At 37.9% G+C, this 26,153-nt stretch overlaps 1 protein-coding gene across 16 annotated transcripts in view; it reads right to left on the bottom strand.

The window, feature by feature from the left end:
* The window catches only part of adgrl2a (adhesion G protein-coupled receptor L2a), a 141,827-nt gene that overhangs the window by 36,930 nt on the left and 78,744 nt on the right, over positions 1-26,153 (bottom strand). For 13 of the 16 annotated variants that reach the window (XR_010521056.2, XR_010521055.2, XR_010521058.2 and 10 more), the window contains exons 5-9: positions 21,187-21,987; positions 3,776-4,069; positions 3,333-3,436; positions 2,670-2,855; positions 1,003-1,041 (exon numbers count right to left, since the gene is read on the bottom strand). Coding sequence is in view for 12 of the 16 variants with exons in the window: in XM_065241898.2 (XP_065097970.1) it covers positions 1,003-1,041; positions 2,670-2,855; positions 3,333-3,436; positions 3,776-4,069; positions 21,187-21,987 (1,424 nt within the window). In the remaining 4 variants the exon portion in view is untranslated. The remainder of the gene's footprint in view (positions 1-1,002; positions 1,042-2,669; positions 2,856-3,332; positions 3,437-3,775; positions 4,070-21,186; positions 21,988-26,153) is intronic. The other 3 variants (XM_065241894.2, XM_065241905.2, XM_065241897.2) reach the window with 1 other exon arrangement.

The raw sequence follows: 26,153 nt of genomic DNA, 5'->3' as shown, positions 1-26,153 counted from the left end.
AATCCACTATTTAAGATTCGGCCAAATCTGGATTCGGTGCATCCCTAATTACTTTACTTTTAAAACTAAAATCTCAAAGATTCTTCCAGACAATTAAATATCTCAAACTTCATTTTAATCCAAAACCAGAGCTAGAAAAATTACATTCCGTTGAACTATTGATTTATGTCACTCTGATATTACTATTCATTCAAGTTGTTTTGCAGCTTTTCACGTAAACTCTAATATTACTGCTTTAATTTCATTTTTATGTTTTTAATTTTAGCTATTTTAATAATATCTATTTTATTATAATAATAATAACAACAAAAGCTGATATAGAGTATTTTGTCCACAGTCTAAGGTTTTACTTGAACACACATTAGCTAATTTATTTATTCATGTTTTGCCTTTTCAAAGCAGCATCTTGTTTTCCACATGATCTACAAATCTTGTTATGCTTGAAACATTTGTCTCTTCTGTTTTGGTATTCCTAAGATCTTTGGCAAATCCAATATTGCAATTAAACAGATTTCAAACACCGCACACTGACATCTGTGCTTTACAACCAATCGGATCAGAGCGCAACAACAACACATGCACCGTCAACCTGCGAATCAACAGACATTATGACTTAAACAGTAAAGAAACTGAAAAGACACCAAACAGACCACATCAAAAACACACAAAGGGTAGGAATAAGGAATACAAATCACAGCCAATTTCCAATCTACTAAAATACTAAACCTCCTTAGTAACACTGGCAAAAATGAAATGCTATGGCAACCCTGCTGAAAAGACCAGCCAGGCTGGTTTATGCTGGTTTGGTGCGGGTTAGCGTAGCCGTGCTCTGTTCCACGTTTAAGATGGATGCTGGATAGAGGCACCAGCATCCAAAACACAGCACACGAGCCGGTCTTTTCAACAGGAGACAGTGAGAATGAAAGACACATGCTGAGGAACAATGGCAAAAAAGAACAAAAGATACTACAAGAATGACAAGGTAGCGTAGCACAGACATACCTTCATATACGCCCTGCACGTTCTTTCTCGTTTTTGAAGCTTTATCATTTGAGAAAGGACACACAGAAGAACAAAACAGACCAAAGAAACACACTTAGAAAAGTTGATGGTACACCGATGGGTTCTCCAGTCCACAAGCACTTCAGCAACACATGTTAAAGGTGAATGTACACTATACACGGTGGCTTTGAATCGAAAAATAAAAGAGTTTAAAGGTGTTTTCTCAATCTATGTTTAATGTTAAGCAATGTTGACCAATCACTGCTCTCTGTCTATATGGTTCAGGTAGTGGTTGGGTTTGGATTAGGGTTACAAATAGTGGTAAGAATTGGGATTTTGGGCAGGGATATTCTCCAATCCTAATCAAACTAATCAAAGCTCTCTATGATTACAGGGAGGCATGTTTGTATAAGGGTTGAATCTCCATGGGACAGTCCCACTCCAAACCTAAACTGTGCAGCGCTGATGTGAATTTGAGGTTTGTCTCTTAACCAGACCTAACATAGCCAGACTCCCACAACAAGCTATTTTTCTGCTGTGACAAAACAAAGCCGATCAAAACAGTTTGTGGGTGTGCACTATGAAAATTGAACGGGTGGGATTTTAACAAATGAGCCAAAATTGAAATCTATTGAGATTCAAAAATATAATTGACGTAAGAGATAACGTTTTATTGCTTGTCGCATTATTGCATTGTGTCTGGCTAGGTCACGGTGAAAAGGTTAGAATCCACTTCAGATGAAGGGGTTGGGGTCAACAGCTAGATTTAGGGCTGGGGTTAAACGGGGTGTGATTGAAGACCCAGAGATTGGGGGTCAGGGTTCTGGCTCTCGGTGTTTGATCTATACACTGTCCCAGGAAAATGCACTACTCTTGTAAATGATGTTGGCTGAAGGCCATGTGTCTCCTATGAGAACCAAATAATAGTCTTGCCAGTGGGATGGGGGTCCGACCTCATTGCAAACAGGCTAGTGTGCCAAGAAAGGCACTAGAAGCCAACTGACGCTGAAAGATACTGTATTTACACAAGAAACGCATCAGCCTTCAGAGCTTATAGATATGCGCTCGGCTCCACCTACTTCTTCAATTTTAGCCAATAAAATGCAGGAAAGCAATAAAAGTAGCTAAACATAGCTCAGAAAGAGCACACTTGTTATAGCCTCCAGACTGCGTGGCTTAACATCTAATGGTAAATTTCATTTCGGTTACACGCTAACTTCAGAACATGCTAAATGGGGTCATATATCTCTCGTGTTTAGTGAATGAATGCCCCCAAGACTGCTAATTGTTGAATTTAGTGTTACAGAATGCCAAACTGCAATCAAAACGGTGGGTCTGCAAAGCGCAGATGTATAGATTCAAGTTTTTAATGTATTGCATATGTATACAACTGACAGAGCAGGTTGCTAATAATTTTATTTTAAATAAAATGTGACTACATACTAAAGTGTACCTTTAGCATACTAAACGCACGATTTGGTACTCTAATCGTGCATACTTCATGTACTAAGTGAATAATTTTGGCCTGTGCGTTTACAGTCCCATAAAGCACAATGGGGTGTGACACAATGAGTTTAATGCTGTTAAAGTCTTTATGCAATACGTTCCTTTAAGCAAGATTTTGTAAAAAAAAAAACATCACCTTGAGAATAAAATCCCGTTAATACCTTGTTGAAGCTGCGGCCGGTTGAGTCTTTCTCGCTCGGCCGCAGTTCCTGTAACTGGGCGTCTAGAATGTCCACCAGCTGTTCCATGAGTCTCATGGTGGAGCTAATGTCACCGGCGAAGATGGCTCCTTTGGTGTGTTTGGCCAGCTCGTTCGCCAGGTTGGCTGCATTTTCCCCACTCCGGATCTGAGGGATTACACAAATTAACCTCACAGTATGGTTCCGAAAAATATCATTTCGTATCTACGAGGCTCTTGACTCCCATTATGACATCATCACGCTGATTCAGCGGCAGCCCCCTCCCAGCAATTACAGCCATCATTAGAAAACAGTAACACTTTGGAAACGCTTCCCAGGTTCAAGCATTTCTACCGCTCCCGTGTAGGACCTTCGACGTCCCATTGCGCACAATCTACTCTATTTAAAGAAAAATTCGAGCATTAACACCAAGGTGGCCACTCAAAAAACGTTCAGATCAATTCATAGGATCCCATTTGGAAGCTTGAAGGCCGTGCGTCTTCATCTTAACCAGTAATAATAGAGAGAATGAGCTCTGAAACACAGCACCGGAGAGCATTTTACTTTTATGGCGGTGTGGTTGAGTAAACTGCCCCCTTTTTGCTGCTCATTTTGGGAGTGTGGAAATGTTTTGAAAGTACAAACCTTCTGAGCGACTTGATTCACCCAGTGGGACGTGCAATTGCTCAGATCCGGACCTTTCGGGTTCCAGGTCCCCGTGGACAGAACGCATAGGTATGAGGCAGTGCCTGTTAAATAAATAAATAAATGGATAGGATTAATAGTGGCCCTTGCTATAAAGCAACTTTATTATTGCTCATATTAAAAAAAAAATGTGTGTAACTGGTCACTTGCTACTGTAGTGTGATACAGACATAGATGTTCCCTAAGCAACTAGACTGGTGGATAATAAAACAGGGAAAGAAGATCATAGAAATTTGTAGTGGGCTCTCTTTACGCTTGGGCAACCACCTAACAATGCCCTAGCAACCATCCAGAGGATGTTAGCAACCGCATAGAAACGCATAAAAATAACTGATAAAAGAGCTCTATGTGGAAAAACAGCTTTAACAGGTCCATGTACCCACCACGAGTTCCTTTGGGACAGGGCCGTTCCACCAGCATGCCCCTCTGTGTCTGAGGCCACAGGATGTCTCTGAGCTCCACGCTCTCACAGAAACGCTCTGGAGGAGGAAAGGACTCCAGCGGGGGTGGCGTGGTGGTCTGGGGAGGTGCAGCTGGTGCTTTGGGTGTCTTGTTAACGGGATTGGTCCCTATAGTGGTAACCGTAGTCACCTGACCTCTCTGTTGAACGGTCGTCGTCGTAGTGGTTGTGGGTTTTAGTAACTTGGGCGTCGTGGATGCCTCTGCGATAGCTGGCGCTAAAAAGAAATAACAGTGTATATTATTTAGCATTTATGTTATTACTTATTTTTGTTTTGTGGTATTGTTATTGCCAGCCCATTTCTTATCAGATTTATCAAGCCTGGAGACAAATACGATAAGTATTATTTTTGTTCTGCCAGAGATATAATTCACTCCACATATGGGTTAATAAAAGAAAATAATTGCAAAATATTTAGGCTCACCAATAAGACCTTCAAGCTCTATTTTATCTGAAAAGTTTATAGTCGCACAGTTGTGCGAATGTACATTTGCTCCCACCATCGGTTTCTCTGTCACTATATTTCATAATTTTAATATATAAGAAATGTAACACCATGGGGTAGAAATACATAAATCTGTTTGGGTATACATACAGTATCAGTGTGCATTGAGCAAAGTTTGCAAAATCACACTTTATGCTGCAAAATACAAGCATCTTATTTCCAATATTGAATCATGTTTGCATGGTTCAGCTGAATACTTATAGGGTTATGCAACGATGGAAACTGGGAACACAGAATTATGGAGGTTTATTTTCTGCAATAAGGACTTGAAAGAAATTTAACACCACTAAAGATCAGTGGCAGTGCAGAACGTGACATATGGGTGGGCATGGATTAAGTCCGGGTGGGCCTGAATCTATGGGTGTCACTTTTGAATAAGAAACTATAACAAGTCTATAAAATTCGTCAAAACTTCAGGAATCACAAGCGTATTGGTGAGAACACTAATTTAAACAGCATACACACACACCCGAACTGCACGTCACATTTTTGACATTATTGATATTCTTTAAATTGTAATGCAACATGACATTAATTAAGCCTTTTTGGTAAAAACAAATTATTGGGATGTCATAGCCTACAAAAAAGAACCTGCACACAGTGACAAGAAATATAAATTAACACAAAAAACCTAATACTTTTTAAAATAGCCTATTAAAACTGTTTAAATAAATTAAGCTACTAAATGCTTAAAATGAAGCGAACATCATATTCTCTTCGTGCAAATCACTAAAAATATATTTTCGTTCTCACATATTTAAGTTAACTTACTAAATAAAGAAAGAAAAAGGGAATTGCTAGAATAATGTTTGACTCTGAGGTTAAACGAAATGACAAAAGAATAAACATTTAATATACTTTTTGATGACCATAAGAGCAAGCTTGTACTCGTGAAGAGCGGAGCCGAGGAGCGCGCATATCAGACGTGAACACGAAAGGAATAATGGGTTTAATTATGCTTTCACTTCATTTCCTGACAGTTTCACTTGTTAGTGGGGATAGTAATGACTAACAAGATGACACCGAATTACATACAATATAATTACCTAACTAAATCTGAGAGAATGCAAACACATCACAATATTTTTTCCTCCGCCCGACGGGCAGGGCGCAGATACATTTTTGTTGCCCGACAGGAATTCACCATAGCCCGGGACGTCGGGGGTAGCGATTTTGCGAGCCCTGCATAGGTTTGTTTTGTAGAAAGACTTTCTTCAAAGTGAATTTCGTTTTGTATAAATTGTATCTTAATATTAATCAATGTTTAATCAAACAATTGCCTCGATTTAATAAATAAGAAGCAAACCAAGAACGTCTGTGGTGTGGATTGAAGTGAACCCACTATTTCCGCAGCCTACGTCTTTGCGTCTACTGCATTTCTTAAATTAATGTCTCAATTACACAGTAGGCTTATAGGTTGTTATGATAGGCTATTTGTTGCTTAAAAGCAATAGACTATATTGTATAAAGTGTAGCAATAAACATGGCGTGACTTACAGTACTGAGTTAGAGAGCTGGTAGGCTATCAAACAACATCACTGTGATCAGATCTTTTCTTTCTATTTTTTACCCCGCTGTCATATTTGTTGTGTGTTTATGTTATTGAGAGGAAAGCGCGCACCACATATTGATAACGTGTTGTTATTCAAAATACGTTTTCCACTTGCTTGCAAAAAAGTTCTCAAAGTGATCATGGCTGAAAGCTGCTCGGGAATATTTTTCTCATTAGAACCATAATGTAACGCAACATTCAACTTCTTTATAATAGTTTTTAGATAGTTATCAGGCTTACTTATAATTTTACTGTTTTTAACATAACATGCAATAGATGAAATACACCATATGAAGTAGTATCCATGTCTAACTATACAGAGTAGTATTTTTTTTACATTTCTTATTGGGCGGGCCAGCTGTCAATCTGGGCGGGCCCAGGCCCGTCCAGGCCCGCCCATAGCTCCGCGCCTGCTAAAGATGAGGAGTTAAATTTACTTACAGTTTAAATGTTTACAAAAACTTGACTGAAATGTTTACCATGATCCTAAAAATCTTTTAAACTGAAGGCATATGCTTTCAGTCCAGTCACACGAAATTACGTACCTATAGTCACATCATTTTTTTATTGTTTTTCGTGATACTGTCACGAATGTGATCGTATTACACATTTCTGTTTATGTGTCATTGTCACGTATTGGTAACTGTTTTGTCCTATTTTCTTACCATTTTCGCTTCGGTTTAGGGTTAGATTTACATAAAATCCTTACCCAAACCCAAGTCTAACCCTAACGCCAGGCGAAAATGTTTTTTTAAATTTAGAAAATATAAAAAAATCTGAAAAAATTGTATAAACCAATACTTAAAGTGACCAGTACTTAAATCTTACTGCAAACATCAAATCTTACCCTAAACTGAAGCGGAAATGGTTTGAAAATAGGAAAAAGCAGTTGAGTAACCCATACGTGACACATAAATGGAAATTCGTGTTACGATAACGAAAAACCATGGAAATTCGTGACAGTATCACAAAAAAAAAAATAATTACGTGACTATAGGTACATAATTTTGTGAGACTGGGTAGCAGCTTTAATGTTTGAAATTACTTTTGTAGACAAAAAATGTATAAATAAATAAAATACATTTGAGTTATATTCAATTTCAAAATATATTTTTGACAGACAGAACACTGAAGAAAACACAGCCAACAAGAGACAATAATGGATGTGAACTTCATTACTGTTTAAAATGCATTTCAGGATAAGACCTCAGGAAGCTTTTTGATAAAATGTTAAACTAAGCCACCACCGTTTTTTCAATATTTTTCTATGTTCTTACCTCAGGCGAATTAATACATACCTATCGTTTTTTAATGCGTGCACTTCATCTTTGCACAGCACATCATAAATGTGTTAGCATTGATAAAAAATTAGAACTATATTGTATGGTGGAAGAGCAGTACCTCAGTGCAGTAATATTGACGAAAGTTTGAGCGTGAGGAGTCAGGAGTGATGTTACTGCACCCCGAAGTGCTGCAAACTAAGTGCTTTTCCGCCATACAATCATTTTTATACGCTTAAAAAAGTGCAACATTTTTGTGCCACCAAACTTACTTGTGTAATTACTCATGTAACTGTCTTTAAATAATGAAAACATGCAATTGTATGGTGGCTTCTAAATTCATCCCTGTTTGGATCCTAAGGAATGAATGGGGCTAGGCTAAATGCTAACACATTCATGACGTGATGTACAAAAAATTAAGTGCACGCATTGAAAAAGATAGGTATGTATTAATTCATCTAAGTTGAGAACATAGTAAAATATTGAAAAAACTGTGATGTTTTCCTTTAAGAGTGTGAGCAACTGAAAGTTGTTGCAGATTAGTGTCATTTCTTCATTAACAGTGTTAAACTGAACCCGCCTGACTTCATACTCCCTGATACAAACACGTATAAGGAGCATGTTCGACAGTCGAAAAAACCCTCAGAACTGCACCTGCTGCTTTTATCGGCTAAGCAGTCTCAGTGACTGACAGCATGCAGTCAGGAAAGCCATTGATGAAGCGGACCATAGAAGTGTGAGAGATCTGAGCGCAGTGTGTGTTTGAAAGAGAAAGAGCATCTCCATGTACGTTAGAGAGAGAGAGAGAGAAAGAGAGCGATCGAGTGAAAAGAAAAGCTTTCTTTTTAAGGTTAGACGTGACCCACTGTGAATTAGTGTCAACTGACCAGACAGAGCTCTGCTTCAGACAAAAACTAAGCAAAAAACACTGCAGAGTCGTTACCTGCACACCTTGATCTTTACAGTTTTCACCCATGTGTGTGAGATTTGACATGGTTGGCATGACCGGTGTGCTGGTTGACTTGGCTTTGAACTTCAGATTTTGACTGTTTGACATGATGGGTGTAAAATAAGTTTAAGCCTCGATATTCCTGCAACTGATTTTACTTGGGTTATATTTGCATTGGAGTAGAGGTCTACATGGAAGACCCGAGACCCAAGGACCCGAGACCTGACCCGGGACCCGTACGGGTTCTGGTCTATATTTTAAATGATTAGCCGAGTCAGGTCCCAACCTATTACTTTGAGTCCCGGGTATGTTTAACATTGTGGGTAATACTCAAGTCGATCGGACTCTGAGAACACACACCCACATTTAAATAAATTAATTCAAAAACTGCAACAAAAACTTAGATGAACTGTCACATAAATTTTTCTATGGCTACCGTCAGCTTCTGCAGTAACTCAATAGGTGTGTTCGACTTCATGCGGCGCTGCGCAGACCGATCGGTGGCTGACTTGAAGCAGTGCATTCCGGTTAGTATTTTTGTCCGACTTCAGCTGGCGCTGCAGGCATGTGACTGTGTCATGTGGTTTTTAAGTACCGCGAGAGCGTTACGAGAGTAGCCGGCTAGCTCAGCCGGTGCAGCCTTTCCAGAGCGGCTGCACGGAGTTGTGATGACGACACAGCTTTACGTGATTGGTCGCCTCACTGACGACAACGATCACGTGCGTCTCAAGTTTAATTCAACCTTTAGTTCCACTAATAAACATTATAAATTAATGTTTTAAAACAGGGAAAACACGTTATTATGTATAAATATGTTATATTGTGTCGTGTAATAAAATAAAAATGAAAATAACAAACTCTATTGGTATTTTAATAATATAGGCTTGTTTCCCGTTATTTTCGGGTATACAGTATAAGCAGCAATTAAAATATTCGATATAAAATGTTTCTGGTTGCAACTTTTTATTAAAAGGTTTGTTTTTATCAAATTCAGCATCTAATTCACTTCATTCGCGATTAATAACAAGGAAACACGGCGCACACGTCACTACGGCAAGCAGCAGGTGTCCGGCTTGACGGCTCCGTCTTCAGTTCCTCCCTCGACTGCAAGCGGCAAACCTCGCCGATCGGTCTGCGCAGCGCCGGATGATCTCGAACACACCTATAGACTTTACTTTTGACAATTGGCTCTTTTATTTAGAAGGCGGGACTTATTCCGCCATTCTACACGTTTTGCAAGGTAAGCTACTTTGCACTTTCTCCAATTTTCATAATAATATTATAAATTGACCGTCTTGCGATTATATCTAAAGTTTTCACGCAGACTCTGCTCAAAGAGCACAGTAAAGCTAACGTCGAGAAACAAAAAATGTAAAACTTCGTTATTCATCACCGTGACAGTAATTTCGCGAAATTTTCACTACTTGTTTATTGACTTATTAATAGCATTTAGCTGAAGAATATTTGCTGATCTGTTCCAGATGGATCGGTGTCTGCCCGGATGGATTCGGGGTCCAGCTTTTAAATAATTGATGGGTCCGCGTCGGTTCCAGGTCCAACTTTCAAAATAATAGACGGGTCCGGGTTGGTTCAGTGTAGCACATTTATGGGTCTTTTCGGGTTTGGGTACACAATTTTTGGACCCGTGTAGACCTCTAAATTGGAGTAAAACAACTTAAAGGCACAATATGTTTGATTTTTGTATTGATATATAAAAAATTACTAGCATTGTGCTATATACACAACAAGTGTGATTTGTTCACACATGTACTTATGTTATCCCAAATATTTTCAAAATGTTAAAATTCATTGTATTTACAGTTTTAACTTTTTCCTGCCAAAGTTTTTTGAAAAAGTTACCAGCCAGCATTTTTTTTTTTTAGGATTTTCACCAAAGTTGAATTCCTTCCAGAAAATGTTCTTCTTTAAATATGTATAACAAAGCTTAGATAATTGCATTTTCTAAAAGTCTTTTGTTAAAGATCAGATTCAGAGCTATGATCAAAACATACACAGTATTTACTGTTTTTGAAACTGGAAAGCTTCAGTGTTGAGGGCCACCTAGTGGATAATAGTGGAAATATGGATTGCCGTTAAAACCTCGTCATTGGCAGGGAAGCGTTTTCTCTTAATTGACGAGATTACTTGTCCGTGGCGAGGAAAGAGTTAATCATTGTTACGACCCTGTGGTCACTTGTCCATGACATTACAGTATTTCCGGGTAATATTTGGTTTTCACTATTGCTGCCATAAAAGTGTTTGACTTCATGCAGCATTGCGTAGACCAATCGGCATGTGCCATTAAGGCAGGGGTGGGTAACCCTGGGTCCTGGACGGACACTGTCCTGCAGAGTTTAGTTCTAACCCTATTTAGGGGTGCACCGATAAATGCCGAATTACAATAATAATATGTGGCCGATAACTATTCTTAATCGCACAGCAGATAATATTCACAGCTATTTCATGCACTACGGCTTTTTGATCAGTAAGTCCTTATCAATCTGAAATCACTGTTAGTTTGAGTCGTTTATAACATGCATTTGAAAAAGCAACACTCCTCAAACATAATCATTATACATATTCTTTATTATCATAAAAATACCTGAAAAGGTTTGAAGAACAGCAATATAAATATATCCTTAAGCCATTCCCTGGAGCTGCGCATGTATGGTTCTTCGTCTGCAGCGCATATTGAGTTTCTGCACGAGAGCGCCCTCTGGCGTTTGGATGTAGCGGTATTTCACCGTAATACATTGAGAAGCATAGCAAGCATCATCGGCCGATATATCGGTGCACCCCTAACCCTATTCCAACACACCTGCATTTCAGTTCCACGTAATCCTAAAGACTTTGATTAGATTTTTCAGGCGTGTTTCATTAGGATTGGAACTAAAGTCTGCAGAACAGTGGCCCTCCAGGACCCAGGGATCCCCACCCCTGCATTAAGGTATCATAAAGTAAATCAAAAGCACTACTGTACCGAAAATTGTACGGTACTGAAAATTACATATTGTGTCTTTAATTTGATTTAAAGTGATTGGATCATTAAAATATGGAGGTCGGCAGAGGAGGGAATGAAAAGTATGAAAAGTAATGAAAAGTAACTTCACTTATTGAGCAAGCAGAGAACAATAAGTATCCTTACCTTACCCCAATTCACAATGGTAAACTTAATAATAACAATAATGATTTATAATTTGAACTGTTGGGTACGATTTCACGGGTGCTAAGTTTGACGTCACTTGACTTCAACTTATGTAAAGACTTATGACTCACCAAAATGCATTGTTTCCAAGAGAAGACATTGTGAATTTTACATACATGTGTTCATTTATATAAGACACAAACAATAGCACCACGTTGAGAACTGTGACTCATTTGTCAGCTAAATTTATGCAGGATAAAGCTGTGTAAGACAAACTATAAACCAATCGATCAATCTAAAAGACAGACTCTTAACACAAGCTCAAACACCCATCAGCAAGCTCCTAGCCATACTCTGCTTTATATTAACATATATTAATTTGATTGATGTTTATTCATTAAAGACTTGTAAATAGTATGTCTGAATGGTTCAATACAATCTAAGTATAAAATGAGACATCAATACACATTAATTCCTAAGTCTTTGAGAGAACAAAAATGAATGTCATATATCTATGATATAAAAACAACTTCAGATTTATAAAAAAAAAAACAGTGGTGAGAATATCATGTTATTTTCATAAAGAATGAAGGATTACTGCATACATGTACCATATGGTATTCAAAGTAATAATACAAAATGAAACTATACTACTGCAGTTATAAAACATGGTAGCGACTGTCTGAAATAAAACCTGCGCTTTGTTTCAGAGTAGATTAAACAGTGTCCTTCAGATCTGAATATACAGGCGGTAAATGGACACTTCAGTCAGTCTCATAGAAGCCAGGTGTTATTATTTTACCGAAAGCCTTTGAAATCAGATTTATGGGTATTGCTGTATTCATTTCTTTTTGTTGTAACAAAGGCTGTTTCTCTTAAGCCTGACTCGCATGCCAAGGAACAATTTCAAACCAAATATTCACATGCCGTTGTGGTGAAAGACACACAAAATGTGTTATTCTATCAATGTGTACTGTTTTAATAATGAGCTAATGGTTGTTATGTCCTAACACTACCTATTGCATAAGCTTTTCTATATTTTTAAATTATCATCAAGCTACAACTACTGGATTGTTCCTATGCAATAGCAAATAGCATAGAAGCAAATCCTTTCCCATACACACTTACTTGTGCTATATTCATTTAATGGCGGAGATATGTATTTTCAGAAATAAAGCTTTCAGTATGGCTATATGGTATAAAAGACAGGAGGAATGAATAGAGGGAGCAATGGATGTCAGGAACTGGGGGAGGAGCCAAATGTGGCAGGGCTCAATATAGGTGAGACTAGCAAAGAAAAACAAAAAGATTTAGAGATTTAGAAGGATGGGCAAAGAAAGGACATTTAATGTTTAATTGGAACAGCCGTAGTAGTCAAAATTATATTTCAAGAGAGGACTTTAACAAAAATAGGCTGATGAGCAATCTGTCCATGTGACAGTATGAGTGAGACTAAAATAAAGTCAAATCCATTAGTGGTCTTTTACAGTATTTTTGTAAGCACGGATTAAGGCTCTTGAATTTTCTCTAACCATCAGCAGTGTAATGTCAGATGGCTAAACTGGCAATTATCACAACCAGTGTCACAACTAATTTCATTAATGACAAGGAAAGAACAAGATTAAGCAGCAAGCAGCGTAATGTGTTTTCCACTCCGACTCGGATGGAAAATATAAATACTGCCTGTTATTTTCTCATCAAAGATGATTCTTTCTTATAAAAGAGGACTCCAGTATAAACATTCTGGTTTATATCATTTCTCCTTTGAACATTTTCTTTGGAGTATGTAACAATATTGATCATTCATATCAGATCATTTAATTTAATTTATTATCAGATTATAAAATGTGTAATGCCTTCATCAATCAGTCGGTCAGTCAGCTTACGTTTCCATTAAAGATTTGCGCAAAACTTTAATGTTATTTTCTAAATGTCAACTAAAAACTATGCAAAAGGATGGCGATCCCAATTCCGATGTTGTGTGACTAAAACGTAATTTTGTTATTAAGTCATTTCAAATTCGATTATGCGAATGACATAAAAAACAGAAGAGAGACTCAAAAGCATACAGAGCAGTCGACTCCTGAATCACTCTCGTGGAATTTTAATATCATGCGCTTGACACTTCTGGTGACCCATATAGACGGTTTCAGCAGTAACAACATAAACAAGCTGCTTTCATGGTCCTCACGTAACTTCCGGTAAACTCCGCGAAGAATAAAAAACAACAAAGTCCTTTTAAAGTAGTTTATTTATATTGCAAGCATATTTAATAAACAACACGTAGATTACATAGGAACCCAAAACATTTGTTATTTTCGACGAGGTATTTGTTTAAGAGTTCAGTTTCAGCAACTACTCAGACCATTAAACAAACAGAAACCGGAAGTAAAGTTCAGACCAGACGTTTATTGCGTCACCGCACGTGCGCCCAATGAAACGGTCTATAAAGTCTTGTCCTCCAATCACTCATAGCACCATATTTAACTCTATCCCCACCATTGACGAGTTAACTTGTCAATTAAGAGAAAACACTTTCCTGCCAATGACGAGTTTTTCTGCCAATCCATATTTCCGCACCAGGTTGCGCTCTTATTCAACTTATAAAAGCTCGGAAATATCCCCTCAGGTCAAACAGTTCAAACTCCAAGTATGTTTTAAGGATCATTCTGAATCTGATCTCTTTCAAAAGTCTTTTTCTTTGTTTTAAAGAAACCTATCCATATTTGAAAAGTGCTAAAAAGAGAACAAATACTGTACAAGTAGGATAAAACTTTTTTTTTTTTTAAAGCAGAGGGTCTGTTCTTTTGTTTGATATATTGTATGTTTATATATTTAAGGCATTAAACTTTTGTGAAAATCATAAGAAAAGTTGGCGCTGGCAAATTTTAAAAAAGCTGGCAGGAAAAGAGTTTAAGAATGTTCATGTGACTTTTACGCAGGTCAGGTCACCTGTAAATCAACCAATCAACCTGAAAAATCAATCAATCATAAGCAATTTCACAATCTCCATGTCTCTACTGCCTGTGCTGATATGTATTTGTAAAGTTGCTTGGCAACAATGCAAAATTGTGAAACGCAGATTGTTAAATGCCATCTCATTTGTAAGTCACTTTGGATAAAAGCGTCCACTAAATGAATAAACGTAACAGCACTACAGAAAATTAGTTTGAATCGAAATGAATACGAGGAGCTTCGTCAGGTGCACAGTTTTTTGTTTGCATGCTGTATATTCGTGTGCCTGTGCTCTGTGGTTATGCATTCGATCTGTTGTTTCGATTTATTACAACAATCACACAAGCCACTGTTAAACTTCAGGGATTTATAAACAACAACTTAACATAACTGCTGCGTTTACAGGTCTTTATTTTTATAAATGAAACAGCCACTGTTAGTTGTGACGTACTGCAGTTCTGAATGCAAATACAGACTTTGATCTGTGTAACAACCATGCATGTCTCATTGGAATACAGTTGCTTCAGATATTAATACTCGGCTTACATTACAGTAAAACATCCATAATAACCATGCTCGGTACAGTAACATCATTGCTGTGGTTGAATAAAAAGGTCCCTTTGGCTATTGATACACTGGATTGATCAGTAGAGTATCTGGTTGACCGCAGATGACATACAGTACACTACAGTAAAATGTATGTTGTTCAGCAACTGATGCATGTATTGTTATATTTTGGCTGACAAAATGAAGTTTTATCAGATGACGCAGAAGTATGAGGGTCTTAATCTGATTGGCTGGCTTTACATAATATTTGTAAGAAAACAAAGATGTGTTTGCCAGCACTATAAGCACTTTAAGAGATAAATGTATAAGGGGTCATTTACATGTCGCGCCTAAAAACACGTGGAAAACGCTAGTCGCGTAGGATCTTGTCACATAACCTGCAGTGCGCTTGCGGCAAAAAGTTGAGATGTTTTTAACTCGCTGAAGTGCAGACGCACCTGGAAAAAACAAGCGCGTCGTACCGCTTCTATTATGAGCGTGCATACCGTGAACACGATATGGGAACAGCCCCTAAATGTGCCTAATTTGTGGTTTCAAATCTGAAATTTTTTTGAGGTTCTAGTAGCATACATAAATGCAAACACAAGCAGACACACAAGACTATTTTGCATTGTTTAAATAATTATTATATATGTTATAACTTATGTTGTTTTTGTTACTTTTGTTATAGGTCATATTTTAAAAACATTAATTTTCAAAAAAATATTTTTAAAGTGTTTCAGTATGTTGCCTTTTAATTACTGAAAACTCATATTTTCTTTTTTAATATTTTAAAAACAATTCACAACATGTATCCACTCTTCTTTTAATGACTAAAACTGCACTTCATGTTTTCTTTTTTTTTTTTTTTTTAAATACATAAAGGCTAAACCGGCTTTCCATACACCACTTTCGGATGCGACTGTTGGAGTTCGCCCCCTAGTGGCAGTCGTAATAAAATTTCAGTTTAATTGTAAATCTGAGCCAAAATACGAATATATTTATACTTAATAATTTACTTATCAGTAATCAATCGGTTTTGAATGATTCAAGTGTTAATGATCAAGTTAAACAATAAAAGATTAATAATTTTCACCTCGCACACAGTGTTTTGATTGAAACGCGCTGAAATACATCACTTCCGGTCAGGCGTGTCACATGCGGTGTAGCACAAGTTTTTTTATGCATCCAAAGCTTAAACTGGATCCGAAAATTATGCACCCGCAAATGGTTCAGCCGTCATTTGTCATGTATAGTGGAAAGGTTAAAGGTGCTCTAAGCGAATTCACGCGTTTTAGGCCATAAAACATTTTTTGTTTCATACAGTAAACATCTCCTCACTATCTGCTAGCTGCCTGTCCTCTGAAAACACTGTAAAAAAGATGTGGTCTCTGTAGACAGCCCAGGCTTCACAAACAGCATCAAAAACAAAGTGGTCAAACCTACCACCACAAAACATAAAGTGTTCCAGCCAATAAACGACCAAAAGGATTTGGGAGTGGGGGTTGGGCGCGTTCATGACTCGTTCAGAAAGCACGGAAGGGAGGGGGAGGAGTTAGCTACACTCCGTTTTGTTTGAACGTCAACAAAAAGGGACATACCACAGAATCGCTTAGAGTGCCTTTAAAGTAACCTCGCTGATTTTAAACGGCGGGCCAGATAAAGATGATTGGAAGACCGCCCTGAATGGATGGAGTTATTATATATCCTACCTCAAATGCGAGGGGCTTACAGACTAAACTTCTTCTTGTACTCTAGTGGTGAGTTGCATCAGCATCAAAAAATCAAGGTAATTTTGAGGCTATCGAAGTAAAGTGGAGCAAACATCAACTCCACGGCGCACAACTCCGGCGGCTATAAGAGCCAACTGATTATTGAGATGATGAGATAATCACCACATCTAAAATAGAGAAAACACATCAGTGTTAAAATGACGGCAGATTAGATTCAAGTGGGGAGGGGGGGCGTCATTCAACTGGTGTGCGTGGCAGGAGCTAATGCTAGTGAAATTAGCATGTTTTTGTCCTTCATCAGCACTGATTGTAGAGCTAATTGCTTCCCTTACAGGCTGTTTAAAGAGAGGCAGTACATATATTGGCATATTCAATCAGCCTCATAGTACAAGCTTGCACCAGAAGTGGATAACATTGTGGAAACACTTTGAACATTTCCTTAATGAAAGATTTGAATCCTCGGAGGTAACACCCAAGAGAAATGTTCAATGAATTTTATATCTAAGCCCTAATCCTTTGCATTTGAAGTGATATTGAGTTGATATTTCTTATTTAATTGCTTGCTTGTGCAGGGGTGAATTGGTTCAGGTTTTGAATCAGCGCTAGTAATCACTACGGACGAAAAGAAAGCTGCTAGCGCGTGGTAGGAATGACTCAGGCTGTTCGACAGTGTTCTGAAGAGGAAATCTGATTTAGTGAGCATAGTAAAGTGGTTATGAATACCATACGCTGCTTTGGGATGGGTAATGTTGGGCTCTGTTACAAAATCTAGTGAGCTGCCTTGCTCTCTACTGTAGACTGAGGTTAAACAGCTAACTTCAAGGGCAGAACTGCTTGGATACTAACCAGTGTTGGGTGTAACTAAGTAATGTAACTGAATTACTTTTTTAAATTTAGATTACAGTTATTTTTCCAGTAATTTAATTGAAGATACTGTATGGACTGTAGTATGATTATATATAAGATACAATAGTGGATTTAACATCAACATTTAAACTCTAAGGTTAAAACGCATGTTTTTATGTATCCTTCACACTTTATATACTTTAAAGTGTTGCCATTATTCTTATTAACTCACCAGTGTAGTTTCACTATTAAAGCAACACAATGTAGTTTCCATGTAAAAATGACTTACAGCTCCACCATGTGGTTGAAAAGCGCAACAGTGCCTGGTATCAGACACTCTTCTGCAGGCAGGGGGAGGGGCGGGGCTGTGTTTCCCACCCTCAACCGCCACTTTCAGAGTGTTCTTGTAGCAGCTAGGAGGCTGCTCAGGTTGCAGCAACAGTACAATTTGTCCAGTTAAAAGTTGTTCTATCACTGAAATAATTTTAGAGACGTTATTTAAAGGTAAAAAAACTACATAGTGTTGCTTTAACTGGTTGATTATTAGCATTAATATTACTGAGATATTGGCTGTTTATTAATACTTAAAAAGCACATATTAATGCACGATTCTGCGAAACCTTATCAAAACCTTATTCTATATCCTTAATACCCAATTCCTACCAATACTTAAACTTAACAACTATTTTACTAAGTATTAATAAGCAGTAATTAGGAAAATATTGAGGCAAAAGTAGTTAATAGTTTGTGAATAGTGTGAATTGGACCTTAAAAAGTGTGGCCAGAATAATTGATGTTCTTTTATATGATTTATTCGAGCCGATTTAAGTCTATCTTTGTATAATTTACTAAATAGAATTTAAAAAATAATTAGTAATACTTTTTGAAAAGAGTTATTTGTTCAGTAATCTTATTACATGACTTGAGATGTAATTAGTAAATAGTAATTACACTCTTAGAAAGGATGTGTTAATTTTTTACACATCTTTGTGCATTAAGCTTTTAACACATTATTTGTAATTTTAACACATTATGTATTATTTTGTGTTGATTTTGTGTTAAAATATAACACAAGTTGTGTTAAAAGTTTCAATAATAACACAGATGGTGGATTCTGGGACAACGCATTTAGTGTGTTTTTACAACATGATCTCACAAAGTTCCGTGGGATAGTCACGGAATTTTGTGCTCATTTTTCCGTGGCATTCTCACGGATCTCCGCATTTTTCCGTGGCCCTGCTACGGACTGTCTTTTTCCGTGGCATTCTCACGGATTGGTTACTCAACTGCTTTTTCCTATTTTCAAACCATTTTCGCTTCGGTTTAGGGTTAGATTTGGTGTTTGCGTTAGTATGTCACTTTAACTATTGGTTTATACTATTTTTTCTGATTTATTTTTTTATATTTTCTAAACTTTAAACAATTGTCGCCTGGCGTTGGGGTTAGAGTTGGGTTTGGGTAGGGATGTCATTTCATGTAAATCTAACCCTAAACCGAAGCGAAAATGGTAAGAAAATAGGACAAAACAGTCTGTAGTAGGGCCACGGAAAAATGCGGAGATCCGTGAGAATGCCACGGAAAAATGAGCACAAAATTCCGTGACTATGCCACGGAAATTCGTGAGATCAGGTTGGTTTTTATCACATTCGTTTAAAGAGTGTAATTACTTTTTTTTTTGTTACTAACCCGACACGGATCCTCATGTGGAACATTTTACAGTACATGCCAAACAAAGTGAATAGGAAGACAAAGCTAAGTGATAGGCAAAAATATCTATCTAAGCAACTTTATTTTTGTAAAATATTTGTACATTTTTATCTTAATTTTTTTGTATAGCTAATTTTTGTAATCACATTAATTTATCAATAGTTTTGTTGTACCTATGCAGCATTTTGGACAATGATTTGCTTGCGGCATATATTCCATTAATTACATTACAAGAAAGAGTTCACCCAAATATGAGAAAATAGACACTTTCATGCCACCCTAGATGTATATGGCTTCATTTCTTCTGTTGAACACAAACAAATATATTTGATATTAAAATGCCATATCATCTTCTTATGCTGCGCTCAGCATTGTAAGGCTTCATAAAGTACATCCATCCATTATTAAAGTAATCCAAATGACTCCAGTGAGTTAATATAGGACTTCTGAAGTGAAACAATACATTTGTGATAAAAAATAAGTAATATTTTGAGTTTATTAACAGATCAGTGGGTTGTGTATAAATGGAAATGTACAGATCAGTGGGGGGAATTCAAATATGGCAGCACGCTGAAAATTTTGAATCTCATTGGTTGACTATTGGTCATATTGATACACCCAAGAACCTATAACCAACTGAAGAAAGGAAGTCATATACAACAAGGATGGCCTAAGGGTAAGTATTTTTGAGAGAATTTTCATATTTGGCTAAACTATTCCTTTAAAGAGCACCTATTGTCTGAATGAAAATTTTACATTTCCTTTGGTGTGTAAGTGTGTATTTGTACATGTTAATGATTTGCAAAATGTACAAACTCCAAAGTAAACGATGACGCGAGTTATTGTCTCCAACGTAAATCTCTTTTCTTGGACTACAACAAACACGCAGATTGTAGGCAACAGTTTATTTCCTGGGATTGGTGATGTAGACATTATCATAATTCCTCCCACTTTGGACTTAGCCTGTAAGTTAATTCCTGTTAGCCTTGCGTTGTGACCGAACCTTTCAAACATGGTAAGGAGCTTAACATTTATTTATGTATTCAGGCCAATTACAACGTACAGATTAGCTGGCCAATCAGGGACACAGCGCTTTTCAAATCTGTGCTTTTCAGGAAGAGAGTGAAATCTGGAGCTACAAAAATGTACGGTGTGTGGAAAATAATGTGTTTTTAAAACACGCAAACACATTATATTATACCAAATACACAAAATAACGTTGTTTTTAAGAAATGAAATAGGTGCTCTTTAAAGTAAAATGTAAAGTAATACATTTAGCTTGATTTTCATAGTAACTGGTTTTGAGAGAACATCCATGGTACAGTTATTGTACACAACATATTAAAAAAATTATCTGTAAACATATCTGACCTCTACACTACTTTACGCTTAAGTCTTATAGGAGTACCAAAGCGTTTCAAGGATGAGCTGGGATTATGATTATTAAAGTTATTATTTTTCCATGTAAAGATGATCTGACACACAGTCTGGGCATCTTGTCCCTGCTCTTGACAGCTAAATTAAAAACAGTCTGTGCTGATGTGACCTTTGGGACTGATGTGATCTCGAAGGAGAACCACCTTTCAGCATAGACACAATCGGAGGCCTGCATGCGAGTGTGTTAGCTGTTTGTTTAAATGTGGTTAGGGAATCGAATTCTCTCTATCGGGTTCAAGCCACTGTTGCCGCCAGGCTGCCGACGCACCTGCTCAGACAGGTAACACTCTACCAATGAGAATAGCAGTTTACCTCTCCAAGGTACAGCAGGAGGGAGCTCAGACCCAAGAGTCTACCCACTAGGGAAGGACGGCTCTGCCTTTTGAAGTCCCCGTGGGACACGTCTCTTATTATATGCTAACAACGCCTATGATGTTGTTTACTGCCGAGACCCACCACTTCACTCTGAGATGTTGCTTTCGCTCGAGAAAGGTTTCCGGAATACATCAAGCACATATTAAATCTGAAATTAAAACCCAGTCATCCGTGACATTTGACACACAGACTCGGGAGCCAGAGGAATTCCAACTGCAGTGGCTGAAATCGCAGGGCCGCTTATAACAGATATCCACGGGGACCGTGTCTGCATGTGGATGGGAGGATGAAAAATGGGACTTACCGTGAGCTGGATCAGGAGGTCCGAACACCAGATTGTAGCGTAGGATGTAGAAGTTATTCCACACATATAGCTGGTTGTCTCGTGGGTTGTATTCCACAGCTGCGATGTACTGGTACTGGTTGGGGAAGTGGATGTCCACGTACTCGCCTCGATTCTGTTTGGTGTTGTACATGTAGTCGATTAGGCTCTTGCTGACCTCGCTTTCATTGTCTTCGTAAGTGGACCGGACCACGTACAGCACCCCACAGATCATGAAAGCGTTGGAGGCCGATCGTTTGTCGTAGGTCGTCTCCCAAGTCGCCTCAAAGCGAAGGGTGTAGGGGTTGAGTTGACTTAAAACCATCATGCCATTGTTCTGCTCGGTGGCGTAGATCACCCAAAGGCCGTTCTCATCCACGGCCAAGTCGATGTCTGTTTTTCCTCCCCACTTGTACGGTGAGGTGTCATGGTAATTGGCGTTATTTATAATGGCCTCGCCGCTTTTGATTCTAGTCCGCAGGTCAAATTTGACAATGTTACGTGTCCTCTCCTTGTTGAAAAACACCGCCCCATCGTAAACCACAAATCCTGTGCCGTCGACCCGATGGGGGAGTTTGTAAGTCGTACTTGGTCTCGAGTTTTGAAAGTCATCAAGCGAGTTGTACTCGATAAGTGTATCTGTCCTATAAGGGGTCCAGGGCATGAAATAAACCTTGTCTCCTGCCTGTAGGGGGTCTTTGCACCACGACCCCGCTTGTTGCTCCGCCTCGTACAGAAACGACGGATCTCCCACAGCTTTCAGAGTTCCGGGACAAACAAAAACTAGTGATGGGAAGAACAGAGCAAAAAACAGTCAAACGTAAGCGAACAAAGCTCAGGGCAGATGAAAGCAGGGGGCAGAGTGCCCATCTGTCTCTACATCGCTCTCATAACTGGGTAGTTTGGTGAAGACAAAAACACATACTAAAAAAATCTAACAGCTACCCACATTCACAAGCGGTTAAAGGTGTGAAGAATCTGGATCTGAAAGTTATTGAAGCTTAAACGGAAGCAAAAACAGTTTTATGTGTCCGTAAGCAAACAGTTTCGGCTCACTGCAGCTTGGACATACTGAAGGGAGTGATGGAGAAATTAAACCACAACCAAACACAAAGGAATAAAGGTAAGAAAACGACAGATCTGCCCTGCAAATAAAAGCAGACAACTAAATAAGGCTTGAGAAAGACGCAGAGGAAAGCAGCATACAGGCAGTCTGTGTCCTTTTCCATTGTTTTTTACGCTTTACCTGAGAGAGTCTTTCCTACGGGCCTAATGTCACAATCATGTCACAGCATAAAGCGTTTCCTTTCTTCTTAACAAAGACATGATAATCAACATGTAGACAGGGGAAAGTGAGACAGCGAGAGAGACAGAAAGAGAAAGCCAGAAATAGTAGAGGCAGTGTAAATCTAGTTAATCTAGAGAAAACCTGTTTACCAGAGCATGCTGGGGGTGTGGAGTGGGGGCTGGGGTACAACAGGCAATAAAAAAGTGTGGAGGACAGGAAAAGGAGGGGGAATGGGGCATTCGTACCCTGGGCATTACCACTAACATTTAAAGGGACAGTTCACCCAACAGTTACAATCACGTTTACTCATCCTCGTATCGTTTTAAACTCCTTTTGACTTTCTTCAGTGAAACACACACAAATAGAAAATGAAGACTGGCCTGCTCGCACTTTTTAAAGTATTTATAATGAATGGGGACTTAAGCTTTGAAATTTGCTTTGAAGTATCATTAATGACTAACCCTTATGTTGCTCTACACCTGTTAAGACCTTCATTCATCTTCAGAACACAAATTAAGATATTTTTGATAAAATCTGAGAGCTTTCAGACAGAAATGCAACTATCAATTTCCGATGCATGATCACAAGAGCATCAAGACACATGCGCATGAATTGATGTATGTGGACATATTCACAACACACGTTGGAGACTGACACGAAAGGGAAGAAAATGTGAAATAAAGTCATTGTTTTGTGTGTAAAACATTCTTGGTGCTTTATGAATTGAAGATTGAACCACTGAAGTCACATTGACTATTTAAAAAATGTCTTACTGCCTTTCTGGGCCTTGGAACTAGGAAGTTGCATTGCTGTCACTCGAATTTGGTGGGTCGGATTTAATCAAAAATATCTTTATTTGGGTTCCAAAGATCAACAAAGGTGGTATTGGTGTAGAACGATATTAGTGTGAGTAATTAATGACAAAAAAAATTTTTTGCATTGAACCATTCCTTAAACTCGTTTTCCACCAGTCTTTTTTTTTTAAGTTGCACGGAAAGCATTTTTGTGATTTTCAAAAAAGTTTCACAAAATGCCTTCCAGAAAAATTTTCTTCTAAAAATATATAAACATACAAATATATTAAATAAAATAACAGACCCTCGGCTTTCAAACAAACAATAACGGGAAAAAAACTCTAATTTTTTTTCTCTGCTCACAAACTCTTAAATATGGGTATTTTTCTTTAAAAAGATTTTTTTTAGCAAAAAGCTCAAATAATTGCATTTTTGTAAAGTATTTGTTTACTAATTTTGTTAGAGATCAGGTTCAGAACGATTATCGAAACATAGACAGAGTTTAAAAGTAGTAAATAACTTTTTTTGCTTCAGTTTTCTAGTGGATAATCGCGGTATTACCGATTAACATTAAAAATAATCAGGAACACGTTGTTTAATGCAAATGTTGTCTCTTAATTGAAGAGATAACTTGTCAGTGGCAGGGAAACAGTTAATGAATAAAAATCTCTGTTAAATTATCTTAATGGCTGAACGTTTGACACATCTCCTTTGAAGCATTCATGACAGAAACAGGTTTGTTTGATCTTATAAATCAATAGGTAGCAGTTAACAGCTCATTTAATTACTTGCACATCAGTCGGGTTCTCACACAAAACATCATATGGCAGAAAAAACACATTGGGCCTTATTTATGAAACACGAGCAGATTGCTTTTGCGTTTAAATTGTTTGTTAAGTCGTACTAACATAAATTTTCAGATTCATGAAAATGTTCGTATTTTCAAAATGTTAGTGAAAGATTTATGCATGCTCCCCACCACGTGTAAATTGTGCGTAAAACATTCAAACATTCTGTATTCTTTTAGACAAACTGATGACACTGCATTTTGATGAACTATGTATCATGATGACATTTCACGAGTTCTTTGCCATGTCTTTATTCATTTTTTACTCTTTAAATTTAGGAAAAAAGCAAAGCTCATCCCTGTCCTTTTTAACACAGCCGTCCAATCACAGTAGAGGAGGGCCAGGACAAACCCTACCATCATACTTGTACAACTCAACAATGAAGAAGTTAATTGTATACTGCATTTTTATATTCAATAATGCTCTTCAAAATATGATACTAGTAACATCTGTCGTAGATATTCTAAATCACGGCAACAAAGCATGTACTGAAGAAATGCACAGTGCTTCCAAAGCGCTCTCAGGTGCTGGTCGTTTTCAAAGGAGCACCAGGTATTATTTCAGCTTTCTTAAAAACGCTTTGGTGGTCACAGTTTAATTTATGGTAGGCATGCAGTCTCTTTTGCATTTGTGCAATAGAATGTAGCTAAACCAGAGAATGGCGTCCAAAGGATTACAGCATTCTTAGTTGCGTAATTAGCGTATCTGTAGTGCATAGGCGGGATTATGCCTTATTGTGAATGAGCGTGCATTCGTGCCCTGTTTACGAGTAATTTAAAATCATTAGCATACACAAATTTTACTATCAAATCTGACGTTTACGAAGTATTTATGAATGTGGAGGAAAGGATTCTGAAATGTCAGTTTCACGTCAAATTTTTTTTTAGTATATTTATGAAGTTTTCATGAATGAGGCCCAATGTGAATAGCAGTAACTACTTTTACCTCTGTGGTACTTTTGCATCCGTTTTAAAAGCTCAAAAGCTACAGAAACCAATATTAAAGTGACCCGAATTTTTCTCAGTCTGTGTCCGATAAAAAAGAAACTCATATGGCTCTAAAACGATACGGGGGTGAGTAAATGACCTCAGGATTGCTGTTTTTTGGTATGCTGTCCCTTTAACTTGTTCTTTTCAAGCTTTTAAATGCACTGACATGACTAAAATGAGACTCTTTCTGCTACTGCCTGCTTTCAGAATGGCAAGAGTGGGCACAGGAAGGTTTTACAACCACAAAAAATATATATAAAGAAAAAACAAGGCGCTGATTGTGTCAGTGATTTACCTTTTTGCTCCACTTCTATTTTAAGCGTCGGAAGAGAGAATAAAAGGAGTGCAGGGGGAAAAAGAGATTAAAATGAATTAACCATCATGTCCATGATCACATGCAGTTAACATGTCATGAGGTTACGGGCATTATGCACAGAGCTACAGCTGTCAGAGGAGAAAGAGGACGCAGTTATTCGACATATTCAACACATGAAAGAGAGACAGGTTAAAGAGTTTTCTGTCACGCTACAAAAGGACAGCGTATTTGGCACTGAAGACGAATCAATCTGCCGTTATCGAGGATAAGCTTGAGGGAAAACGCACATGCCGCATTCTAGATAGAGCCGTATAGATTTTCATAAGAACTCGGGGACATCGACCGGGGAAATCTGAATTCCAGGTGGACAGATGGTAAGGTTTGCTGGAGGGAAACTCGAAACCAGAAAAATAAAACTGTTCCTCTACTCGTCGTCTGCAAGCACCCGGATCATGCTGGCCCTTCTTTGTGCAAATACCTAAGTAGTCTGGACTGCGGCATGCAGTTTCAATTTCCAAGACATAAAGTTTGTCAAATCTCTTGGAACTGGGCTATATTTTCTTTCTTTGGGTTTAGAGTGGCAGCAGGAGATCGGTGGGTTGGTTCTTTTACTGTGGAAATCATGCGTCTGTCATTTCTAGTGTTTCTGGGGATAAATATTATTGAGTTATATTCAGGCACTATTCAGACACACGGGGCGAAAGCGTTAACGTT

This window comes from Paramisgurnus dabryanus, chromosome 14 (genome assembly GCF_030506205.2).
Source record: "Paramisgurnus dabryanus chromosome 14, PD_genome_1.1, whole genome shotgun sequence".
NCBI lineage: Eukaryota > Metazoa > Chordata > Actinopteri > Cypriniformes > Cobitidae > Paramisgurnus > Paramisgurnus dabryanus.
This window is presented reverse-complemented; position numbering and strand designations above follow the sequence as displayed.